Source organism: Protopterus annectens, chromosome 11.part0, assembly GCF_019279795.1.
Source record: "Protopterus annectens isolate FY-2018-M chromosome 11.part0, PAN1.0, whole genome shotgun sequence".
Classification (NCBI taxonomy): domain Eukaryota; kingdom Metazoa; phylum Chordata; order Ceratodontiformes; family Protopteridae; genus Protopterus; species Protopterus annectens.
Genome location: NC_056745.1, coordinates 1,330,805,209 through 1,330,822,703, shown reverse-complemented (window position 1 = coordinate 1,330,822,703; position 17,495 = coordinate 1,330,805,209). Strand labels below are relative to the sequence as shown.

The following is a 17,495-nucleotide window of genomic DNA, read 5'->3' as shown; positions in this document are numbered from 1 at the left end:
GCTATATGAAATGGCATATACAACTGAAATAGTACACAAATAAACATTTCTATGTATGCAAACTTGTGTGTGGTGTCATATCCTTTGACTTGTCTGTGGGTATATGTTTCATGCAATAATTGCCTTTTGTATGAAAGAGTCAAACATTGGCCATTTTAAAAGGTGGCAGCTGTATGAATACTGGCTGTTCGATATGCTGTGCACCCTCTGAATATATATTTTCTTATACATATCTATAAGTAGTAATATATGTACATATATATGTATATACATACATATCTATATATATGTATATATATATGTGTGTGTGTATTTATCACTGGAATGTTTACTGCTTCCACATTGTACATTCCCTATGGTACACAGACTGTTCTGCATATGTTATTGATATCACCCTGACATTGTACAGCTGAGATGGATTACTTTTAACTTGTTTTGGCTATGTTGTGTAGGGTCCTGGGTATGAGAATTGCAAGTGTTGGTTACTGTGTTGCAAGGCAGATCTGTTCAGCTGGGGAGGAGGGGATGATATCAATAATTACAAGAGGTACTTATTTTTGGCCCCTTCACCCCCATTAACAGTGCTTGGTCATATATTTATTTTTTGTGTGTGTATGTATATATATATATATATATATATATATATATATATATATATATATATATATATATATATATATGTGTGTGTGTGTATACATATATATATATATCTCTCTCTCAACTCAAATAACTCAAAAATACCCACCTCTCTCTCAACTCAAATAAATCAAAAATACTACTTTTCCCTCCCTCCAGGGCTTTCTCTTATGACAAAAATGCTTTCATAGTCCTTAGCCAAACAAACTCAGCTATAGAAGTGGTCCCTTTTGCAAAACTTCTTGGTATTACCATAGATGAACACCTTATGTTCGATATCCACATTCAACAAAACATGAAGAAAACCCACCAAATATTAGGTATGCTGTATAGGAATAACCTCTTTCTCTCCAACTCCACAAGGCATACCTTGGCAACTACTTATCTTCTACCATCTTTACTATATGGAGCCCCTCTTTTAACAAATCTGACTAATTCCATCACCTCCAAACTTGAAAATTGCTATAACAAGATCTCTAAATTTGCAGCTAAATCCAAAACCTCCACTCATCCATCATTGCCTTACCCTACAATCTCTGAACTGGCTAGAACTCTCTAACCACCTAGACTTTCTACAACTAATCACTGCTCACAAATTAATATTTCACCCAGATAAATGCCCAGCCTTAACAAACACCCTTCCCCCATACATCCCAAATAGATCTCTGAGATCTGAACACCAAAATTTAATTTTTAACCCAAACAACCTGCTGGACAGCTTCTCCTCTCTTTCTTACTAGGCAAGAAATGGAACTCTCTCCCTCCTTCACTTAGGACTATACCAAACTCAGAAAACTTCAAAACCCAGCTTTTCTCATACCTGTCATCCAAATGGAAATGTTCCTGCTTACACCCTATCTAAATTTAAGGGAATTCCCCAAAGAGTTCTTCATACTCCTTGCTCCTCACCTCCCTCTAACTCATATTTCTCTTCTCCTACAACAGACTCAAGCTGTGTCACTGATTAAGCAATCTCTCACTTAATTCCAAGTATGTATATATTGTAAATAGCAAATTACTTCTATTGACTGCACATTAAGTATATACCTTACTTAATTAGAATAACTGCATGTAAACTGTCTCCCCCCTACTAGTATAATAACACAAGAACCTTAGATCTTTTATTATAAAGACAGTTGATCATGCTTGCTCTGAATGCAAACACCTGTAAACTGTGTTCTCTAATATCTGTTAACTGTGTTGTATGCTGTACTTTTTATGCATTTGCATTTCCTTACTGTATGAATATTGTACATGTATTATACCTTTATAATTATGCAACCCTTACTGTATTGCTTATGGAGATTTTCTCCCCGGCCTCCACTGAAAACAGGCACTTTCAGGCCCAGTGAACTTCCCTGGTAATCAAACTGAAAATAAAATAAAAATATCTTTTTATGTATATATATATATATATATATATATATATATATACACACACACACACACACACACACACACACACACACACACACACACACACACACACACACACACACACACACACACACTCACTCACACACTCACACACACACACACTCATACATCTACATATTTAAATACATTTCCCATACTGTTGAACGACTGTGCTGGATGATATGTTTGAGAAAACATCAGATTTATTTACATCTGAAATGGCTTAGTGTTAAATCACTTTGGCTATAGTGTGCAGGGTCCTGGGTTTGAGACTTGCAACGGCTGCGGTTGCCGGGTAGAACAGGGGCTGTTGGAGACAGAGTGATTAAGGCACTTTAAAGCAGTTGTAAGTGGGTTTGCGCAGGTTTGCCCGGAGCTAAGTGATGCTTATGTGAGCTTAGCTTAGCTTACGGCCGCTGAAACCCGCGCTAATTTTAAATAAAGAAAAGAAAAAAAGGGAGATAGGAAAGTGGTGAAATTGGGGCAAGCAGGGGGACAAACAAGAGGAGAAATAAGGGATGTGCAGGAAGGGTGTAGGAAAGGGGCATCATACAATACAGATGCTTGGCATGGTTAGATTGTGTGATGGGTACATGTCTTTGGGGGAAATGCAGAGCTATGTATGGGACATGATTTATTTGTAGGACAGATGCTCCCTTTTTTTTTAAGGTGAGAGTGGGAAGTTAAGGAAGGATTATTGGTAAGTGTGGTGAGGGATGTTTGGTAGGCGAGGTTGCATTTGCAGACAGACAAGACAACAGACAGGGGTGGTGTATGACACATGGGGGGGTAAACACTGTGATGGGGGGGTGGTTGGAAATCCAAGGCTCATGAGTGAGCCCCTCCAGATGATAGTAGTGGCACTTATGTCCCTACCCGATGACAGTCACCACTACTCCTTAACAGCCCCGAAGGTGGCTGGGCTGGAGGGGCCGCCTGCCCCTCTAGGTGTGATAGCCTGCCCTCCACCTGGTGCAGGCGGTCATCCAGCTTCGTCTGTAGGGCACTGTGCACCATGCCACAGACCTTGTCCTGGGTGACAACATCCTCACTGCGCCCACTTGCAGGGGGGGAGCCCTATCCCCTGCAGCTGTTCCACCCGAGGGTGGTGCAGGACCAGCAGATGAGGGAGGTCTGGATTGGGTCCCAGACATGCTGGGACCCTGTGCCTCGGCCAGGTGAGGTGGTAGAGTCAGATCCACTGGGATGTACCTTCCCATATGTGCCATGGTGTGGAAATTAACAATGAATATTGGTTAGTCATGCACAACACATTACAACATTAGTCAAAATAGCATGCATGGATATTCCCATTTACCCAAAACAGTGCAATTATAACAGTGCCATAGCAAATAGAAACCATGCATTTATGGAATGGCATTCAGGGTTGCAACAGCATGCCATTTAGTGGTATGTCAGGCAGGCAATAAAATGATTATTCAACAGGGAATATTAGTATGCACACAGTTTAAACAATTATAAACCAAATGGAACAACGGTCCCAACAGTAGAGGTTTGTTTAGGAACATACTGATGTTGGTTTCAGTGTGATTGTTGGATCAGTTGAGTGGTGGGGGATGGGAACAGATTCAATTGACAACTGCTGTCAAGTATATTTGTCAGTACACTACTATTCACTACTCTACATTCTGACCGCACTTGCACTCTACCTGGGACATGGGGCTGCTACAGCACACCAACAGCTGTAGATATCAACAGAGCAATTGTACCCTTATTTTTATTATACACATTGGACCTGTTTCTATACCAATTTCTTTACCTGAGGGCCTGTGCAGATAAACTATGTGCACATTACATTGCTGTTTCTACACATATTTCAGATTCACATATTAGTTGCAGGACCTGGAGTGTGTGTTTTGCCTTTCACATACATCTGCCGTGACATTCTGTGTGTGCAGGTTTCTTGGCAACTGGGGAAACTGTGCATGATAGCGTGACACTTGAGGGGCTTGTCTGGGCCAGACCTCAGAGTGTGGATTTCTAGCTTGCATCTTTTTGTAGGATGTCTAGCTTGCATCTATTTGTAGGACTGGGGGTGATCAACACAGCACTTGTACACCTTTCATAGTTATACACATCTTACTAGTATTTCTGTTCGTATTTCTTTACCTGTGTGCCCTGTATGGAAAAAGTATGCCTTGCAGTGCATTATTTTTTTCTATTCAGATTGCAGTTTACAACTGCAGAACTAGACTGAGATGTTAGTGGTGGTTCTTGGATTCGAATCATGGTGTGTGTGCAAAATTGAACTACAGGTCTAGTCCTTATCAGACTGAGCTACTGGGGAGGTGTTGTGTGTTACTTGTGACATTTCTATCTAGTACATATTTTTGTGCACAGTACTTTTATTATGACATGTAGCATTATTTGTTTCCCATTTTCAGTACAAATTATGCATACACAACAGACATTGGTGTCACTGTTTGTGAAACGTGTACATTAGCTGGATTGCACAGTTGACTGTTTTACAACTACATACTGTAATTTAGATTCCTGAGTACACAGTGTAAGTTTTAAGTTTGCACCTGTTAGTCTTATACATTTTTCAGTACATTCACAGTTACATACGGCTGAAATTGAAAAGTTAACGCAGGTCAATGCTGGCAGACAAACAAGTAAAACACATTTTGATGGAAATATGTACTGTTGCTTTTTTCAGTTATTTGACATGCCCATTCTAAAGTATGCAGAAAAGCAGTGCTAAATCAGTTCACCTCAGTTAATGCATTTTGCAGGACATACACATTTCTATTTTTCAGGTACAAGTGAGATGATACACACCAGTGTTTGGGATCACCTTTATTAGTTTTGACATACATATCTGTGTACAATTCAGACATCCACAATTACTATTCCTGCATGATCTGCACAGGGGAATGCTTTTCATTTCTAACTGTTACAGTAGCCCTGACATGGCACTTCCGTGGCAGGTTCACTCAGAAACACTCATACATATTCTAATATTCTTCTCTTGCATATTGTACCTTGTTTGCTACTGATATCTGTATTACACAGCAGCTGGAAATACTCCATTGTAACACTGGCAGCCTGACAGAGGCATTTATTCCTGACTTTTACAGCACAATTATATATACAGGCGGTACTACCATTACTATAATTTTGATTTCATTCTGCTAATATTAAGGGTATTCTGTACTCACCATACTGTCGACGCAGCCAGGCCAGTTGCTGGACATGAGCTTTAACATTCTGGGACCTCTCCTCAGCAGCTGTATGGGGAGACATCACACATTAATCACACCTGCACAGTCACAAGTTGAACTTTTTCCATACTTAGTTAGAGATACATAAGACTGCATACTTACAGACAGATGGGACATCCAGCTCTCGGATTTCTTGGATTCACTGGTCCAGGAGTGCACCCCTCCTCTGCTTCAGGTCATTATGGTGGTGACATACCTGCTCACCAGTCCGGGGTATGCCAGTGGCACTGGTGAGAGCACGTGCAAGCTGGTCCCAGGCCTCTGCTTTGTACTGCGAGCCCTGGTACTGGCCCTGTAGCAGCCTGCCATCGTGGTTTTTAACTAGGTGCTCAGCCATGACCCTGGACTCCTGGATGCCCCAACATTGCGCACGGAAGTGAACACCTTCACCAATGCCAGACATTTTGGTCCTGCTGTGAGCAGTCCCAAATTTTTATGGCTGTATTCCCACCTGTGCGGTTTAAATAGGACAGTTTTCCCGCACTTTTTCTTGATTGGCTGGTTTTAATATGCTTAGCTCCACACAAATCCACATAGCAATGCTTACACCAGCTAAGCAGAGCTGAAAGCATGTAAGCAATGCTTACACTAGCAAAGCATTGCTTAAATCATTTTTTTCATTACATTTATAAAGTATTTTTTACATTTATATTGTATATATTCCAACCCCTACTGTGCTATACGTGAGCCATATGATTGACATCTATCATTCAAAGTCCTTAAAAGTGTATTAAATAAATTGGCAGAGGAGGGATTTGAACCAAACATGTTCTACATGCTAAAACATGGCAGTGCCACTATGCTACAGCAGCTTGATAATGTTTTCTATCACAGTAGCACTTGTCTATCATTTTCAGGATTTCAGCAAGGCTAAGCATAGCGGCGTGCTGTGCAAACAAGCTGCGCACCGCTTAAACTTCAGATTTATTTGATGAAAAAAAAAACTTACATGTTTTTAATTTCTCTTCCTTTCCTTTTGCCCTACTGCTTCCATGCATATAGGGCAAGAGAGCATATATTTGAGGGTGTGCACTTGAAGGCTGATGCCTTCTAGATGTTTGTGTTTTTTTTTCTTTTTCAGTGTTTGCGGACACTGAAATGTTAGCTACTTATATTTCAGTGTCTGTGGACACTCGTTTACTATATAATATTAGAGCCAGGCTCTAATATTATATAGATTGACACTCATCTGTTTCAGAATGTGCCGTATGGTCCTTTCTGAGTGAAGGGAGTGTGTTTCATGTGCAGGCACTGCTGACACATGCTCCCTGCGCTCGCTCCTGGTTCATGTCCGTTTAGAGTAGATAGCAGCGTGCCTTCATGCAAGGCGCACTGCTGTTCTACATGGACACGAACCACTCCATGCAAGAATAGCCTTATTCTTGCATGGAGCTTTGTGAATCCTGGGGAATATCTTTACATATGTGAGATACTTTGCACTTCTCATGACATTCGTCATTTTGTCTTATTTTTCAAGCCTATTTGGTTACAGAAACACTTGTTTTAGATTAAACCAAGGACATTAATCCAGACATTCACCTATGCAAAAATAAGAGTAAACATCTCAACTCTACATTTAATATAATCTTGTTTAATATCTGTATCACACACAACACTCACTGAAAACTTACACCACACATTTAAAATACCTCTGACTACATACTACACAAGTCTGTGTTACTATATAATACATGGTTTATATCATGAAATGTTTTATACAAATACTATTAAGAAGAAAAATTGTTTTACTTAGTTACTTTGTTTCCTTTTAGTGTCCTTTTAAACATTAATGACATAAAGTGGGGTATTTGTCTTGTAGTGCACCCACATGTTTAACAAAGTCCAGTCTTTCTCAGCCATTTTGTCTTGCAAAGCCATGTTTCAAAAATGTGATTGATGTTTTATAATATCACATTTAATCACTAATTTCAGTGTTGTTGGTTATCTTTTTGTTACCTCCATCTCCCATCACCAGACTCTTGTTCAGGTCCAAGGTACTTCTGGATCTTCTAGACAACTCCTGTGCTTTTTTTCTGTCTCTCAAGCATTTACTTTTATACAATTGGAAAAGGTTTCAATGGCAAAATCTATCTGTGAGCTTTATTGTCAGCAGGATGAGAAGCAGAGTCCCCTTCTGTTTGATGGTTCATGCTTTGCTGAATAAGCTTTTGTGTTTTCCTCCTTAAATTGTTCTGCATTAGGAATGTCTTTGATCTTCCAGAAACGAAAATATTCATAAAACAGCTGGAATCCCACACCCACCTTTCAACATTCTCTGATTGTTGGGATAAATTTGCTTCTCTTCTGCTCAGTTTACATTGAATAATAACTTTTCCTAAAATATCCTACTGTCTCCAATTTTTAATACTTTGCCCTTCTGCCATTTTTTTTTACTATCAAGTCTTTCTGTTGGTATGATTGCATCATTACTAATACAGGTCTTGACTGTTTTCTCATGGTCAGGTTTGGAGCGTAGACATGTGCCCTTTCAGTTAACAAATCCTGTTGTGGAATACCAGTCTAGTTGCTTATTTGTGCTTTCATAAAATTAAAATGGTGTTCCCTTCAGTTTCTCTAGTACAGCAGAAAATATCAGGTTTTCTCTGCATGCTCTACTTCTAACTATACTATTTTGTGAAACAGCTCTTCTTGAGAAATCTCATACAAAGCCAGCCTTTTAGTCATTTCATCCTCTGATTTTTCAGTTGTATCAGTTCATCTGAATAGCTAGTTGAAGCTTCTTATAGTTATATGTATATTTTCTAGCTTTTTGTTATTTGAGTTGATAAACTCCTTCAGTGTTTCATTTGTTTTAATCAGTTCTAAGAATATTTAATTTATATTTTCCTTTAAATTACTGGACACCATCTCTTTTACCAGTGCTGGAGCTTGAACTGCTTTTTTTCTGAACAGCTGTAGGCTTCCTCCCAATCAGTGTTTTCTCGTCACCTTTTCTAGTTGACTTTCTTTCAATTTCTCTAAATTTCTTCTTTGCTGGCCCTCCAGGCAGTGTACTTACACATTTGTAACTGAATTTTACTCGAATTGGCAGAATTACTAGCTCTTATTTCTTAGTTTCTTTTTTCAGATTGGGAGAACTGAAATTAAGCCATCTTTGAAGCCCCACTGAGACCAGTTATTGACCCACATCTTGTACATGGCAACCTAATTCTAATCTGTTTCAAACTTACACCACCTTTTGCATTATCAGCACCATAGTGATCTGTTGAGCATGTAGAAACTTAGTACTGGCAACTTCATGCAGTTGTAATCTTCTTATATATTCTTCCAACAGTCTAGAGGTGTAATGTGAGAGAGGAGACTCATTTATATTTCAGCTGAAGACAGTCACCTCTGCATTTGTGGTGAAGCCAGTATCCCGGTGCAGCGGTCATGGTGATATGAAGGTTAACTTGTTGATAGATAATTCTGCCAAACTGAAATTTAAACCAATGCACAGAAGGTTAGTTACAAATTAAATGGAAGCAAAACAGCCACTATGTAGAAATAACTGGAGTGAAGTTTTCAGTGAAAAAACTACAGATGGAATGTGGAAAGATTTGAAAGAGAAACAGTGCAAAAAGTCAAAAAAATATTTAACATCAAGATCTAAGAAATTAGAGAGGTCAAACTACAACTCTGAAAACTGAAATAAACATGTTGGACAAACAAATATAAGACAAAATCATGACAAGTTTGATGAAAATTTTTATAAAAGTATTGTGCCTAATAGGAAACATTTTTATAGATACATAAGATGTGGAAGGAGTAAAGACATACAAATTGACAAACTGTGTGTAGATTCTAAATGTTTTTCTCAGATTCAGCAGATTATAGATATATTTACAAAATCTTATGCAGAATGGTTTGGCTCCACAAAGGGAGTGATAAGTTGGCCTAGTGACATCCAGGTAACTGCAGAAACTGGAAACAAATTAGATTATATTAAAAATGAACTGCTCATACTGGATCCAAACAAAGTACAGAGAGGAGACAGCATTAGTAATAATGACCTGAGAACATTTCAGCAAGAAGTTATAATAATGTCATATATATTATTTACTAGGTCATATAAATATGGGGAGATTACTCAGGATTGGAGACATGCACTTATTAAACCTATCTCTAAGGGAAAGGGAAGTAGGCCAAACTCAGTCATATAGACCCTAACATCTACTTTCATGTTGTGGAAAAATAACAGAGAAGATAATACTGGATAAGTTATTGTCAGACTTGGATAAGTTGGGACTTGAAACCATAAATCAGCATGCATGTGTTGAAAATCGATCTATTACCACCTGTAACATTATGTTCTGTAACAATATAATAACTCTTAAGGAGTGAGGGGTGTGTGATGGAGTATCATTGGTGTAGAATACTCCTTTGTTAGGGCCGATTTAGGACTGATTAATATTATGCTATTCATCTTGCATAAATTTTCCATAAGAAGGTATCACTCTTGTCTGTGTTAATTCGTGCTAGAAATATGAGAGATTGTGCAGCCTAGTCTGTCTAATCAGCTAATTTGGAAAGCATCCTCTGTATCAGAATATGAGGAAGATGTATACTTTTTTATGGATAAGATTGATAAGAATGTCTATGGATTATCAGTAGGACTGGACAAGGATTCTAGTTTTTGCCTCCAGATTTTGCATGTGAGATCCTCATAGTTTGTGACTTGTATGAAATATACAATCTCAGGCTCCAAGTTGGACCATTTAGACTTGTTCACTTCTTCCTGGATCCATTTGTACTGGTTATTAGGCCTTCACTAAGATTAGGGCTTTTTTCTGTCAAAATTAATAAAGGCTGTGTTAATTTCTGCTCTTAATAAGTCATTTCTGTACCTGTCTATTCTGGAGAATTACCAGGGCTTTTGTGAAGGTGGTTTTGTTGTACCAAACTATTATTTAATATCTGTGATCACCTTGATTCATACCAAACCAGCTTCAGTGGGCAACAGAGTATTGAAACTGCTATTTAAAGAGTATTTAATGACATTCTAGTGGTAAAATATCAACACTGCTATTACTCGCTGACATTTTAACCGCATTTACAATTGTGGACCCCAAATCTTCTTGGAGATTCCGCATACCCACTGCAGTTTATCTTCTGTAGACTCTGATTTGCCTCCATCTTTGTGTGGTACAGTTTGGGGGTTGGTTAGTGGAATTAATCCTCCTGGGAGCTACCTTTGTACAGCAGATTTTTCAGGGGCTACATCCTTACATGCCTCTTCTAGGAGATGACATTTGAAAGATAAGTCTTAGCTTCACATTTATGCTGAAAGGTGTTATTTCACTTTTATGATGATGGCAGGTAACTGCTCTAACAACATTAGTAGGAAGTTGTTAGAATAACTCAGCCCAGGCAAAAATATGGCAGTGACCTTTCATGGCAACTTAAGGTCTTTCACAGCTCCTTGGCTTTTGCCTGTGCATCAGGATAAAGACCAAATCTGTACTTACCTCCTTTAGAAAATGTAAAATATTCTGAATATTTGGAATAATATTTTACATGTTAAGCATTTATTTGAGTGACAGCATATTTTTTATTTTTTTAGGAAGGGGACACTCCACTTCATCTTGCTGCTTCCAAGAGGTATGAATGTATATCTCGTCTTCTGCTGGAGTATAAGGCAAATGTTGAACTCAAAAACAAGGTAATTCTTATTTCTGTAATGTTGCCACTTTTAGCAGCAAATTAAAGCCATACAGTCACTACTATGTTAAAAAGTGATTCACTTCTGATGAAGTGTGTGTTGTGTGATGACGTGCCAAATTGTAGTCTCATTTAGAAAGTTTAATTATACATGATTTGTAAAAATACATTTTTGAAGTTTTGTACTGCACTTTTTATAATAACAGACGTTATTTGATAAGGAAGATTGAGAAAAAATGTTCCCCAAAATGCAAAAGTATTCCGGTAAAAAGAGATCTTTCATTTATGTATAAAAATAATCACTCTGATGACACAGCTTTGCACCATCCACATTTGTACAAGTGGTTGATTTATCTCACACCATTTTTTGGGTATCACGTTCTAAAATACTGGGGAACCATTTGAGTGACTGAATATCAGAACACTAATCTGCTCTTTAACTGAAAAGTGGAAACATGAAATGTTGGATAGTGTTTTTCCTCTGAGTAAACTACAGCACCTGTGGATTATGCATGTGTTAGTGGGGAGCTCTTAGAACAAGCCCTAGAAGGAAAACAAGCTTCTGCATTCCCATTTTGTGGGTGTTCCAGGACTGTTGTGTTGTGATTTTTTTGTTGTTACAAATCAGGTCATATAATTTTTTCCTGCTTCATTCTCTCCACCTTTACTGTCCTACACTATCCAGGTACTGTACAGTCACTGAAAGACACATCACACAACCTCAGTGCATAATCACACCAAATCACATGATTTGGATCTAGATATGATGCTTGTTCAGCAGTCGACTTTACTGTTTTTTGTGGGTTTCATTTGTAAGTGAAAAAAGTTAACATATGGCACGTTATCCTCTTCTTTCTGTACATGGTCCATCCCTAAAGTTGGACATGTCTTTGAAGGATTTGTCAGTCAAGCTTGCATAGAGTGTGTGTGTTTTGTCTATATTATTATCTACCTATTTACATATATTTCTTTGTTTTTGTTTGTTTTTCTCCCAGTACCCTATGACATTCCAGTTCTTCTCCCCACCTAGTAAGCCTGTCCACCATCTGTCTGATGGTACACCTTACGAGTTATTTTTCCTTCACTCACAGTAGGTGTGGACCAAGCGTCAGGATGTTACTATCCTCCATTAGTCTGTTTTTTTTTCCTTAGCCTATAATACCACCACTACATGCCTAGCCCAACGCTATGACTGGTTGAGGCCTAGGGGACTATGGCATGCAGTGCTCCCTGGGCCCTTAAGGGATGATCACAATCCCATCTACCCCCCCACCAGACGCCAGCCTCCCCGAGTACAGCCATAGCTAAGCTGCACTGAAGAATGTCAGCATGATCCCTTCTCCCCTAGTATAGGAACCTCCCATCCTCCTTGACATCTCCATCAAATGCCTGAGCTGCTAGTCGAAACAAGGTCATCTAGGTTGGAGTCAGAGCTTTATCCCTCTGTCACCAGAGCAGCTCACATCTATTTCATATTTAGCAAATAAGAGGAAATACCACACACAGTGAATAACTGTTGGCACACAAACAGATTTCTAAAGATGTGGATACAACATGAGGGCGAGCGTTGGCAAGGTATAAATAATGTTCTAGACTAATATCCCCTTATAATTCGCATGGTCCTAAAATCTTAAACTACATCAGCAGTGATTATCTATAGCCTTCTTATAGTTTTCTGTGAAATGTAATTCAGTAAATGTGTTTTCAATTATTTTTTTCAGTGATTTGATGAAAAGGTAATTAGAAGAAATGAAAGGTAAACATATTTATATCACTGAGTAACTATATTTCTCTCTGCATAAATGTACATATCTATATATATGTGTGTGTGTGTATGTACATATGGGTTCACTTTATAATCCCGAAATCCTGAAATATTGAATTTCAGACTCTCGAGATCATAAAGTCGAAACCTTAAAATCCCGAAATCCCAAAAGCGCAAATTTCAAAGTCACGAATCCTGCACTAACCATACACCACACACGTACACATACACAAACATACACCCCCCACATACAAACACACAAACCTACACTACATACAAGCAGGGGGGAGCCCCCCTGCACCCCTCACACCCCCCTACTTAAATATACTAACTCCAAGGTCGCATTACACAGACAAACACACGAAAACACCACCATACAAGCAACATCCCCCCCACACACACACACACACACACACACACACAGTCATAAAACACACTGACACACACTAAAGTCCCTAACTAAAACCCTTAAACATAAATAATTACCTGAACTTCCAGCTATCCATTCACAAACAGCAACACCAGAAGTGCTAACTCAACATCTCTGGACTTCGGGATTTTGAAATTAATGCTTCTGGGGTTTCGAAATTTTGAGCTTTTGTCTTTATAATCTCGGGATTCTGAAATTCAGTATTTCAGAATTTCGGGATTATAAAGTGTTCCCAAACATATATAGGCCCTTATCAGTTGATGAAGTTTTCAGAAACTCGAAATTCATGTAGTTGAAACCATATGATCAAATTTTTGAAAACCAGAAACCTTTGAATGGAGATCGCGGTACAGTGCAGATCAGGAAATTTACCCTTTTCCTCACTCTAGTGTGAGCTCAGAGTTGGTATATATGATTTGCAGGGGGTGTAGGGGGCACGGGGGGATGGGCTTTCCCCCTGGCAAAAATGTAAAAAAGGTAGATTTTTGTGGTTTATTCTGTATTTTTCTGATGTTAGAGTTTTCGGAAATTCAGTTATATGGTCTTGACCGTATCAGTTTTGAGTTTCTGAAAACTCACTCATCTGACATAGACCCATATGTAATACACACACACACACACACACACACACACACACTGGATTTAAAAAGTGTACACACCCCTGTTAACATGCCAGGTTTTTGTATTATAAAAAATGAGATCACAATAAATCATTTAAAAACTTTTCCCATTTTTAATGTGACCTATAAGCTGCACAATTCAATTGAAAAACAAACAAATCTGTTAGAGGGAAAACTATAAAAAATAAAAAACATACAATAAGATGGTTGCATAAGTGTGCACACTCTTAAACTAATACTTTGTTGAAGCACCTTTTGATTTAATTACAGCATTCAGTTGTCTTGCCTAGGAGACTATCAGCATGGCACACCTTGACTTGGCAATATTTGCCTACTCTTCCTTGCAAAAGTGCTCCAAATCTGTCAGATTGCGAGGGCATCTCTTGTGCACAGCCCTCTTCAGGTCACCCCACAGATTTTCTGTTGGATTTAGGTATGGGCTATTCCAGAACTTTAATTTTCTTCTGGTGAAGGCATTCTTTTGTTGATTTGGATGTATGCTTGGGGTCATTGTCGTGTTGAAAGGTGAAATTCCTCTTCATCTTCAGCTTTCTAGCAGACGCCTGAAGGTTTTGGGCCAAAAGTGACTGGTATTTGGAACTGTTCATAATTCCTTCCACCTTGACTAAAGCCCCAGTTCCAGCTGAAGAAAAGCAACCTCAAAGCATGATACTGCCACCATCATGCTTCACCGTGGGGATGGTGTTCTTTTGGTGATGCGAAGTGTTGTTTTTGCACCAAATGTACCTTTTGGAATTGTGGCCAGAAAGTTCAACCTTGGTCTCATCAAACCATAACACATTTTCCCACATGCTTTTGGGAGACTTGATGTATTGTTTTGCAAATTTTAGCCATTCCTGGATGTTTTTCTGTGTAAGAAAAGGCATCCATATTGCAACCCTACCCCATAGTCCAGACATATGGAGAATACTGGAGATTGTTGTCACATGTAGTGCACAACCAGTACTTAGCAGAAATTCCTGCAGCTTCTTCAGTGTTGCTGTAGGTCTCTTGGCAGCCTCCCTGACCAATTTTCGTCTTGTCTTTTCATCAATTTTGGAGGGACGTCCAGTTCTTTGTAATGTCACTGTTGTCCCATATTTTCTCCACTTTTTGATGACTGTCTTCACTGTGTTCCATGGTATATCCAATGCTGTGGAAGTTTTTTTTGTACCCTTCTCCTGACTGATACCTTCCAAAAATGAGATCCCTTTGATGCTTTGTAACCTTTCTGCGAATCATGGCTTTTGCTGTAGCAGGCAACTGAGTAAATGTCAGGAAAATCCTAATAGGACAGCTGAACTTTATTTGGGGTTAATCAGAGTCTCTTTAGTTGATGGCAGGTGTGTACCCAAGAAGACTGAATACTGTAATTAAATCAAAAGGTGCTTCAACAAGGTATTAGTTTAACGGTGAGCACACACAACAAAGTATTAGTTTAAGGGTGTGCACACTTATGCAACCATATTGTTTGTTTTTTTAATTTTTTTTATATTTTTTCCCCTAACAGATTTGTTTGTTTTTCAATTGAATTGCACAGGTTATAGGTCACAGTAAAGGTGGGAAAAGTTTTGAAAAATGATGTAGTGTGGTCTCATTTTTTTATACCACACAAACCTGGCATTTTAGCAGGGGGTGTACACTTTTTATATCCACTGTATATCTGAGGAGGGGGGGAGTGTAGAAAAAAAGGCCAGTGTTTTATATGGAGTGTAACATAAGAAAATAAACAGTGTTTTACTCAAGGGAATAGGCCCTTTTTCACCCCCTCGTACTCCATGCTAATTATTTATATTATACTTGTGCTGTATTAACTGTTATAATGTACAGCATATTTGAGTTTTTGGCCTTAAATTCTTATATGTTAGGACTGCTGAAATCTCATTCAAGCCAGAGAATTCTTTCTGAATGTATTGCATTGTTTTGAAAAAATACATTACAAAGTTGGAGGTGAAAACCTGCAGTGCACCTTTATCTGGGGACATTTGTTACATATGCTTTACTGTCACTATAGCCATTTAGCTACTCATGTGGTTATGTTTGGGGTCCCTTCAGTACTGCTGTATATACTCTAATAGAAAGTAAATTAGGAACCTTTTCAATTTGCTGGGTGAACTGACATGTATAGGCAGGTAAAGGAACACTGCAAATTCAAAATACAGTAGAAAGTATTTTGAGGAGTTCTGCAGATGTACCTCAGATGTTACAGCAATAACCAACGGTTGGTGTAGTTTGCCCTTGTGATTAAACAAAGGCAACCGTGGGTAAATCTTCAATGTGTAACACACAGGAGTTGGTTATTGCTATTATACGACATTATTTAAGAAAAAAATTAGTTACTTTTCTTAAATGTCTTTGTATAACAGTGCAGTGGTGTTCTTCTGCTTTCTTTCCATATCCTGTAGCCTTCTTGATGTACTGTGCATGCGTACGGGACTTGCGTTCCCACACTTGTGCAGTACATCAGTGCTTTGGAAAAGTAATAAAAAATAAAGTTTGAAATTGAAATCTGGACAGTTCAGAGGTACAAGAGAGAAGGCAGAAGGACATGTATAATCATGTACATTTCTTTAGTTTTGCATAATGTACCTGATTTTCCTTGTATTTTCTCTGTCTTGTCTCTCTCTTGTACCTCTGAACTGTCCGGATTTCAAACTTTATTATTATGTAAAAAAAAAAAAAAAAACTCAAGAAAACTGTAAAGCCCTGTAGCATGTATTAATAGAAGAAACTCTGGGTGACTGGATATTTTTCTGTTATTATATGCTGAATTTTACAACAGGCACGCTGGTTGGGTTGACCAATCATCGTGCATGGTTTTGAATGTTAATGGCCAGTCATTTGTGTTGCTTGTTTCTGGGGTCTACTTATCAATCCAGGGGTTACTGTCATTACAGCATTTATGGATTGTGGTCAGAAGTGCACTTATTTGGAAGCTGAATGTTTCCAGTTTCACAAAAATCAGATCACTGTAGTATGGTAGCTCCTACAAGCAGCATTGTGAATGTGGCAATAATTTATATCACATATGCAGTCAGCCATTGTTAGCTTGTTCCAAGATTCTTGAAAGCTGAAGCCGATGTGCACAATTTAAATCAATCTACATAGCTCATTCAATTCCTGCCTTCCTTAAACCTCATGCCTCCTCCAAAACATTATTCTTCGTGTATTGTTACCAGAGTTCCCATTTTTACTATGTAATTTGCTCCTATCCTTGTCTTAAGAGCCCACTTCCAGTTCTTTTATCTCTTTAACTATATGCACTACTTCTGGTACAGTTGGTTTAGACTTTGGTTTCCATTTTCTAGTAATTGCTTTTTTCGCCACCAGAATTAAACTCAGCAAGGCATTACTATGTCTTGGCAATTCCGAATCTGTACCACAGCTCAAAAAAAAAAAATAATTTCCTTAGTTACACCAATTTGTTCACCCAGTAAGTTGTTTCTGTGATCCTAATTTGATTTTGATTGTGTCCTCATTTGTTTGCTGTGTTTTAGTCACTTTTCAATCTTGCATCAAATGGACAGTTTTGGCCAGGTGTTTGAGTCATCCATAGCATGTGGTGGGTGGACCTAGTGCTAGTGGGATGATTGTTGCAGTTGTGGGAAGCTAAATACTGTTGGTTAGAGCTTTAACTGTTTTTCATTGGTTCTTTGATTTTCTGTTTTTAATTTAAATTACACAGAGTTGTATTTTGGGCATTGGGTCTTCAACATAACATG

At 38.4% G+C, this 17,495-nt stretch overlaps 1 protein-coding gene across 3 annotated transcripts in view; it reads left to right on the top strand.

Moving 5' to 3' along the window:
* LOC122815837 (death-associated protein kinase 1-like) overlaps positions 1-17,495 on the top strand; it is a 913,045-nt gene that overhangs the window by 476,783 nt on the left and 418,767 nt on the right. For all 3 annotated transcript variants that reach the window (XM_044088647.1, XM_044088646.1, XM_044088648.1), the window contains one exon: positions 10,861-10,959. In XM_044088647.1, coding sequence (XP_043944582.1) covers positions 10,861-10,959 — 99 coding nt within the window. The remainder of the gene's footprint in view (positions 1-10,860; positions 10,960-17,495) is intronic.